This window comes from Megalobrama amblycephala, linkage group LG17 (assembly GCF_018812025.1).
Source record: "Megalobrama amblycephala isolate DHTTF-2021 linkage group LG17, ASM1881202v1, whole genome shotgun sequence".
Lineage (NCBI taxonomy): Eukaryota > Metazoa > Chordata > Actinopteri > Cypriniformes > Xenocyprididae > Megalobrama > Megalobrama amblycephala.
The window spans coordinates 14,415,948-14,425,355 of NC_063060.1; the positions used below are offsets into that span (position 1 = coordinate 14,415,948).

The 9,408-nt window shown below is 39.1% G+C and overlaps 1 protein-coding gene across 3 annotated transcripts in view; it reads left to right on the top strand.

The window, feature by feature from the left end:
- LOC125250161 (intracisternal A particle-promoted polypeptide) overlaps positions 1 to 9,135 on the top strand; it is a 79,647-nt gene extending 70,512 nt beyond the window's left edge. For 2 of the 3 annotated variants that reach the window (XM_048162580.1, XM_048162581.1), the window contains 5 exons: positions 2,123 to 2,290; positions 5,506 to 5,643; positions 5,925 to 6,047; positions 8,043 to 8,263; positions 8,365 to 9,135. In XM_048162580.1, the coding sequence (XP_048018537.1) occupies positions 2,123 to 2,290; positions 5,506 to 5,643; positions 5,925 to 6,047; positions 8,043 to 8,263; positions 8,365 to 8,589 (875 nt within the window). In that variant the 3' untranslated portion in view covers positions 8,590 to 9,135. The remainder of the gene's footprint in view (positions 1 to 2,122; positions 2,291 to 5,505; positions 5,644 to 5,924; positions 6,048 to 8,042; positions 8,264 to 8,364) is intronic. The other variant, XM_048162582.1, reaches the window with a different exon arrangement.
- Positions 9,136 to 9,408: the final 273 nt, after the last annotated feature.

Sequence of the window (9,408 nt, forward strand, 5' to 3'; positions counted from 1 at the left end):
AGGTCTCTCCAGAGATGCTCAATTGGGTTTAAGTCAGGGCTCTGGCTGGGCCATTCAAGAACAGTCACAGAGTTGTTGTGAAGCCACTCCTTCGTTATTTTAGCTGTGTGCTTAGGGTCATTGTCTTGTTGGAAGGTAAACCTTCGGCCCAGTCTGAGGTCCTGAGCACTCTGGAGAAGGTTTTTGTCCAGGATATCCCTGTACTTGGCTGCATTCATCTTTCCCTCGATTGCAACCAGTCGTCCTGTCCCTGCAGCTGAAAAACACCCCCACAGCATGATGCTGCCACCACCATGCTTCACTGTTGGGACTGTATTGGACAGGTGATGAGCAGTGCCTGGTTTTCTCCACACATACTGCTTAGAATTAAGGTGAAAAAGTTCTATCTTGGTCTCATCAGACCAGAGAATCTTATTTCTCACCATCTTGGCAAACTCCATGCAGGCTTTCATGTGTATTGCACTGAGGAGAGGCTTCCGTCGGGCCACTCTGCCATAAAGCCTGGACTGGTGGAGGGCTGCAGTGATGGTTGACTTTCTACAACTTTCTCCCATCTCCCGACTGCATCTGTGGAGCTCAGCCACAGTGATCTTTGGGTTCTTCTTTACCTCTCTCACCAAGGCTCTTCTCCCCCGATAGCTCAGTTTGGCCGGACGGCCAGCTCTAGGAAGGGTTCTGGTCGTCCCAAACATCTTCCATTTAAGGATTATGGAGGCCACTTTGCTCATAGGAACCTTAAGTGCAGCAGAAATTTTTTTGTAACCTTGGCCAGATCTGTGCCTTGCCACAATTCTGGCTCTGAGCTCTTCAGGCAGTTCCTTTGACCTCATGATTCTCATTTGCTCTGACATGCACTGTGAGCTGTAAGGTCTTATATAGACAGGTGTGTGGCTTTCCTAATCAAGTCCAATCAGTATAATCAAACACAGCTGAACTCAAATGAAGGTGTAGAACCATCTCAAGGATGATCAGAAGAAATGGACAGCACCTGAGTTAAATATATGAGTGTCACAGCAAAGGGTCTGAATACTTAGGACCATGTGATATTTCAGTTTTTCTTTTTTAATAAATCTGCAAAAATGTCAACAATTCTGTGTTTTTCTGTCAATATGGGGTGCTGTGTGTACATTAATGAGGGAAAAAAAATTATTTAAATAATTTTAGCAAATGGCTGCAATGTAACAAAGATTGAAAAATTTAAGGGGGTCTGAATACTTTCCGTACCCACTGTATATACAGTAGTTCACATTTGAAGTGGATCAAAACCTTTCATCAAAGTTGTCCTAAAACCTCCTTCTTAGGACAGCTTCGTTCTTAGGAGAACTTTGATTAACTTTTTTGATCCACTTCAGATGTTGACTACTATATATATATTTTACTAAATAATTTGAACTTAAATTGATAGAAAATCAAAGTCATGACTTACCAAGTTATTAAGTTCCAAAGTTGATATCACAAAAATTAAGCCTGCTAAAAGGTTTCCATGACAATGCAATGTCCAATTTGAAACTGATTTGAATTTTTAAACAAACTAATTTTGAGTGTTTAAGGGTCCAAATGATACCAAATTTATGATGATTACAAAAAATAAGTGATGGGGAAAAAAAGAAATGCCAAATGTCCCGCTACCGGGACACTGACAGTTAACAGGCTTAAACACTAGGCATCGTACACGTGCCAACTTTTTAGTACATAATAGAACTGGGCATCATACACTAAACAACTGAGGATCACACCATACTAGATTTTTAAGTCATTTTGAACACAACAAAATAATGCAGAAGCACGAACTCATGCATTGTTGCTAGGAGACACATGAAAACAATGTGTTCTAAAATATCAAATATGTTTGAAATACTGTTAAATGAATGGAATTATAATCTGAAGCTAAAAAATCAAAAGTCTATTCCAATTATACACTACGCAATTTTCAGTGAAATCTGTCAAGTAAAATCACCTTTATTTATATAGCTCTTTTTTCTAAATCTGCAGACTTTCTGCAACTATCGTCGACTCTTCCAGACTGTAAATCGGTGCAAAAATCTTGGCAAAATTTGTATAGTGTATTCAAGCCATTAGTCATGTTCATCCAATTCATCTTCTTTCTCCTTCTGTCTTTCAGGTGGTTACACTCGTCTGCAGGGTGGCCGATGGAGTGACAGTCGAGCTTTGAGCTGTGTTGAACGCTTTGATTCGTTCAGTCAGTACTGGACCACCGTGTCTTCCCTGCATCAGGCCCGCAGTGGACTCGGAGTGGCGGTACTGGAAGGCATGATATATGTAGTGGGGGGTAAGTGTGTGGGTTTATATTTTTGTGTACTTTCTATTGTGTTGCCACATAATATTATTAGGGCCCATGCAAAAATGACTTCTTGGCTGCACCCTCTATGAAATACACTATATGGACAAAAGTATTAAGACCATTACACCAACAGGGACTGTAATGACATTGCATTCTAAATACATAGACATTAATATACAGTTGGTCCCTCCCTTTGCAGCTTCCACTCTTCTGGGAAGGATTTCCACAAGATTTTAGAATATTTCTTTGGGAATTTTTGACCATTCATCCAGTAGAGCTTTTGTGAGATCAGGCATTGATGTTGATTGAGAAGACCTGGCTCACAACCTCTGTTTCAGTTCATGCCAAAGGTGTTCGATGGGGTTGAGGTCAGGGCTCTGTGCGGGCCAGTCAAGTTCTTCCAAACCAAACTCATCCAATCCAATGTCTTTATGGACCTTGCTTTTTGCACTGGAGCACAGTAATGCTGGAAAAAGAAAACGGCCATCCCCAAACCGTTCCCACGAATTTGTGAAAAACAGCCCCATACCATTATCCCTCCTCCACCAAACTTTTAACAGTTAGTACAATGCAGTCAGGCAGGTAACGTTCGCCTGGCATCGGCCAAACCCAGACTCGCCCATCAGACTGCCAAACAGAGAAGCATGATTCGTCATTCCACAGAACACATTTCCACTGCTCCAGAGTCTAGTGGCTGCATACTTTACCTCACTCCTTCCAACACTTGGCATTGTACTTGGTGATGTGAGGCTTGCATGCAGCTGCTCGACATTGGAAACCCATTCCATGAAGCTCTCGCCAGACAGTTTTTGATATTTTCTGTTATTAATGCCAGTGTAACGCCTGGATGGATCCGTTCAGAGTCAATAAACTTTGGAGTTTTCAGAACGCTTTTAACCTGGTGAACTTTGTTTATAAATCACTAAATCGGCGCCGGACGGCTGTGACTTTCGGCAGGTTTGTGGGCCTGCGATAGTAAACAGAAAAGTCCAACTTCCTCACTTTGGTGACTTCAAAAGGAGCACCCCCCCCAGAGACTGACCAGATCCACATTCCAACACCCCACACACACAGGGACACACAAAAACACACACACAGACACATACAGAAACTCACAAACATACATTTGTGACTGTATATGTAAAATACAAATTATGCCAACATATACTCATCCTGTATTTTGAAGCGTATGCATGTTTCCTAGTGTTTAAAGGAGTGTATTTGTGCTAGTGTGCATGGTAATAGTGGAATTCTGTCTGTAAACCATAACTTCTTCCCTATGCCTTTCCGACCTATCGAGTTTGATCTCGTTTTAAAGCTCCGGACTTGAGCTATTCATTGAGACATGTCACAAAACGGACAAGTGCATTTTTCTATGTGTTTAATGATCCTGTGAAGAACGTACTCCATCTCGAAATCCGATCGGATAATCATCAAGTATGCAAATTCAGCTAGGAGACCAAACAAAGCAACTTTGCCCGCCAAATAGTGCAGCGCATCTATTGGTCGCTACAATTCAGGAGGTGTGTTAGCTTGGGTTTCCATAAAGACAACGACACACACCTCTTCGCGTTCTCTTCTTCTTCTCCTTCGTCTCCCGACTGACTCACGAGCACCTTGTGCACGGACGCCTCAGGTGACCGCGCTTCACAACCACGCGCGCAGTTCGGGAGGACCACTTCCTTAGACTCTCTCTCTCTTCGGCTAAGTTACTTAAGCTTAAACCTCTTTTGAAAACCCCGCCGGAGAAACCCTCTCTGAAAGGACCAACCCAGCCAGGCGCATTGAAACTGCTACACACGGACTTGAACCAATAAGCAAGTATTATCATTTATCTGAATTTGTCTAAACTGATTTCTGTGCTGGCTCTCTCTCAAAAAGGTTTAACAAAGAATTTGCCATCCTTTGATCATCTTTCTTTCCATGTCTTTTCTTCATTTTCACTCTTGTGCATATATATGTGTATACCTTCTGTATATATTTTAGACGTATAATCTCAGTCATAGCTGCATATATTAAACACTTTAATTCATGCTCGATTGTTCTGTTCGTTCTTTCAACTGAAGACCAAGTCACTTTAACGTTTTTCGATCGCTTTATGCTTTAGTTATTTTCATGGCCAGAGAATAACTCTGTTTATAATATTCTGTGAGGGACTTAGTTTGCTGGACAAACGAACAGTTTCTCTAAATAATTATTAAACCAGAACTAATCATATATGTAATTGATTATAATTCGTTGTAATTGATTCACAATATATGTTTAATTCCCCGTTGGGTCGATATATGAATCATAATTTATTCATAACCTTATGAATTATTATATTCATATTTCATCCATAAATTTAGTAATAACCGCTACATTTGTTACACCAGTAGAAGTTTGGAAGTCTTCAGCTATGGAATCATCAGAGCATTGGTGACTTCTACTCACCAAGTGCCTTAGCACTTGGTGACCCTGCTACTGTTTCTAAACACTTCCACTTTCTAATAATGCCACTTACAATTGACCATGGAATATCTAGTAGGGATTTAATTCCACAAACTAACTTATTGCATAGATGACATCCTATCACAGTACCACAATTGAATTCACAATATGTCCCAGTACTTTTGTCCAAATAGTGTGCATCATTTTTAAAAGGAAGCATCAGTATCTCTACTAAAATTTAAAACTTCCATTTTACTTCTACTAACTTATACTTGAGAAAACAGAACCTTGTAGACTTAAGGCCCATTTACACCAAAAACAATAACTATAACAAAAACTATATTAGCATCCACACCAGCAATATCATTCTGCATATTATTAGCGTGTGCTGCAGTTATGTTGTCTGCTTTTATCTTTCTTCACCTGGAAAAATAGTTCTGAAATTATTCCAACAAAATCATTCCTTTGTGTCGTTATCGTTATAGATGTGGTGTGGACTTCACTATTCTCATAGAATGAGAATGATTATTATAACTTTTTAGTTTTAGTTATCATTATATGCATTTACACTGAAAATGAGATCTAGAGTCTAGAGACCAGAGACCAGAATAGAGAATATGGGTGTATGCCATTAGGCTATTAAGCCGTCATTTAAAGCACCCTAGCATACATACAGAACTCTCTAGCAACCTCATAGCAATGTACTAAAATAGTATTTAGAATATGATTTTCAGGAGACAATGAAAAATATACAGCCATCTTGTATTGCACAGGAGAAAAAGATTCCATGATCTTTGACTGTACGGAGCGGTATGACCCAGTGACCAAGCAGTGGGCGGCAGTGGCGTCTCTGACCTATCCACGCTGTGGGGTCGGAGTTTGTTCGTGTCATGGAGCTCTTTATGCAATTGGTATGCAAATTTAGATGCTTTCTGGCAGGGCAACTTCACTCCCACTGTGAGTCTGCTGCTCTCTTCAGGGTTTTGTTCAGTTGCACTATAACATCATGATTGATTGATTGCATGAATGCATTTTGCAACATTCCTGTAGTTCAGCATAGCTCTGTCAACGCCAAGGTCATGGGTTCCCTGGTAATGCATGAATTGATAAAATGTACACATTGGGGACAATATGAGTTACTTTGGATAAAAGTGTCAGCCAAATGCATACATGTAAACGTTTATCGTTTCAGGTGGCTGGATTGGATCGGAAATTGGGAAGACCATGGAACGATATGACCCAGCAGAAAATAAATGGGAGGTTATTGGAAGCTTGGCTGTTCCTCGATATTATTTTGGCTGCTGTGAGCTGCAAGGTATGTCCTCATGGAACCATATTAATGACCAATAAATGACTTTTAAAGGTTTAATATATTTGATTTAAACACCCACTTTGTTTCATAAACCCATTTATTTCAAATAGTGTAGCATTAAAATCAACATAAAATAAAATTGGACCCTTTTTACTTTTATAATACATTTCTCCTAATTGTGCATGATTCTTTACTTTAACATTATACCTCTTCTTTCATCAAAAAGGCTTTTCACTCTCTGCTCTACAGAGCAAGGTTAGCACAACTTGTGCACATTGCAGTGGCAAACTTGTACAGTGTCAAACGATGTGATGTTAGAATAACCAATAGTTTCAGATTTTGAGGGTATAAATGTCAAATGATGATGAAAAAAATGTGAATTGTGACAAAGCCTTAACCTGTTTAAAATGTTCATTCAGTTCACTAAAAAGAACAGATACAAAAGATTGTTTTTTTTCACAAACTGGACATAACTGTAAAGCGCTGCAGTGATTACATATTTTTGTAGGCCCACCCAGAAGTTAGCATGGTTCCCTCAACAAAAACCCAATAGGATTTTTTACATTGGCTTTTGGATTATTGCAGAAAATAAGCTCTGAGAAAGTTTTGTGATTCTTACACATTTTTCAAAAGAAAATCTTCACAAATGAACAACTTTTAAGAATTTTGAAGCTGAAGCTAAATGTAGGCTATAAATGAACTACACTACAGTCACCATCACCAAGCTTCCAACAACTCTTTTAGTCTTTATTTAAAAACATTTTCCTTATAAGTTTGAATTAGAATAGTTTGCAAGAGTGTGAGACTAGTAAAATCTTTTTAAAAATCACAAGCAGGTATTAAAGGGATAGTTCACCCAAAAATGAAAATTATGCCATGATTTACTCACCCTCAAGCCATCCTAGGTGTATATGACTATCTTCTTTCAGACGAACACAATCGGAGATATATTTAAAAAATATCCTTAGTCCTCCAAGGTTTATAATGGTTGTGAATGGGGGGCTGTGTTTTGAAGCCAAAAATAATGGATCCATCCATAAAAAAAAGTAATCCATACGATTCTAGGGGGTTAATAAAGGCCTTATAAAGCAAAGCAATGCATTTTTGTAAGAAAAATATCCATATTTACAACTTTATAAATTCAATTGACTAGCTTCTGGCGGATGACTGTACACAGAATGCGCAAGTCGACTTGTGCCAGATAAGTAATCCTCTGGTGCGATGTATGACACAGGATGTTGGAGTATTGTAAGCTTAGACGCCTCTCGCGGTTCAAACAAATAGGGCTGTGCAACAAATTTAAGATCCTCTTTTTTTATATCAAAATCCTCTAACATTTCTCTTTAAAAATTATTATTTTAGACTTATAATCCTTGACCGGTGATTTATTTTGCTCTATCCTCTGCACCTCTGCTTTCGTCATTGTGCGTTGTTGTGCGTCAGGTCAAAGGATACTCTTCCGCCACATACCGATTCTGTGTACGATCATCCACCGGAAGTTAGTTATTTGAATTTATAAAATTTTAAATATGGATATTTTTCTTATAAAAGCGCTTTGCTTCAGAAGAACCCCCTGGAGTCGTATGGATTACTTTTTTTTTATGGATGGATGCATTATTTTTGGCTTCAAAACGCGACCCCTCATTCACAACTATTATAAACCTTTGAGGACTAAGGATATTTAAAAAATATATATATATCTCCGATTGTGTTTGTCTGAAAGAAGATAGTCATATACACCTAGGATGGCTTGAGGGTGAGTAAACCATGGGATAATTTTCATTTTTGGGTGAACTATCCCTTTAATGATGTATTTTATGTCGTAGAATAAAACCTGAACATATCTTGAGCTTGTGTTCACCACAGATCTTATTTCAGGCATTTAACCAAAACCACATTGACTTCAGGACAATGGAACCAAAAGCACTAAAATGCACTGTGGAAGTATGGAAAAAGTATGCAGGCCCTTGTCTTTAGTATGGTGTGTGAATGTTCCAGGCTTCATCTATGTGATCGGTGGCATCAGCGATGAGGGTACGGAGCTGCGCTCGGCTGAGGTTTACGACCCAATCTCTCGCCGCTGGAGTGCCCTGCCTGTAATGGTGACCCGACGGGCGTACGTGGGTGTAGCTAGTCTCAATAACTGCATATATGCTGTAGGAGGCTGGAATGAGGCACTGGGATCATTGGACACTGTGGAAAAATATTGCCTAGAGGAGGTTAGGATTCCATAAAGTCTGGTCCACAAATATCAAGTTGAACCTTTATGCAAATGTTTTGACTTTTCCTTTTAATGCTGTTTATGGCTCTCTTCTTACAGGAGAAGTGGGTGGAGGTGGCGCCGATGGCCATCCCGCGCGCTGGGGTAACAGTTGCAGCCGTTAATGGTTTGTTATATGCGGTAGGTGGTCGAACCACTAGTAGGGACTTTTCAGCACCAGTTACTGTAGACTCGGTCGAAATCTATGACCCCCACCTGGACACATGGACGGAGATCGGTAACATGATCACCAGCCGCTGTGATGGTGGTGTAGCCGTGCTCTGATATTCACACCCAGCAACATATCACTTAACTCCACTGTTGTAACTGATTTTAGATTGTCTAATTTATTATAACTTTTAAATGAGTTAAGAAGGACACATGGTATGATTCTCATATGTTAGCCTTTGAGAAGACCCACAGCATTGTTTGGGAGTGAAGCATCAAGGTGTTTTTTTTTTTTTTGAGATCATCAGCAATTAATAGCTTGTGTATAACAGCCTGCTTCAAAAGGTCACTTAGTTCACCTATGCAGTCCATTGTGTTGTTTGTGGTGTTTTCATCTCAGTGTTGTGCATTTTAGCCAGCAATTTGCTTCTTTTGTTGAGTTCACTTTCACATTTGCCTCATTTCTAAATATTTTATTTGTTACAATTTGCACTTCTGTATTATACATTTTTATTTATCACAATCTTAAGCTTGTGGACACTTGCTTGATTGCTGTTAAAATATTTGAATAAATTTAAGCACTAGAATTTGTTCAGCTGAGAGCTTTAATATTTCATTAATATCAACAATTTCCTGGAATAAAAAAAATGGTTTACCACTCCAGTGAGACTCCCATATCTGACTCAGTGACCACTACAGACATTCACAAAGGATTTTAACCTACAATGAATTGTGATTTTACAGACACAGACCTACTGTAAAATCAAACCAAAATGAAGCTGCCCATTCACTTTCTTATCATTAATCAAGTACAATGAAAGTTTTGGAACTTTTTGTGAATAGGAATTTAAATGTAATTTGATGATCAGTTGATTCTTTTGTCTTTCCCATATCACCTAATTATACCAAAATGATATACACAAGTCACTGCCTGAA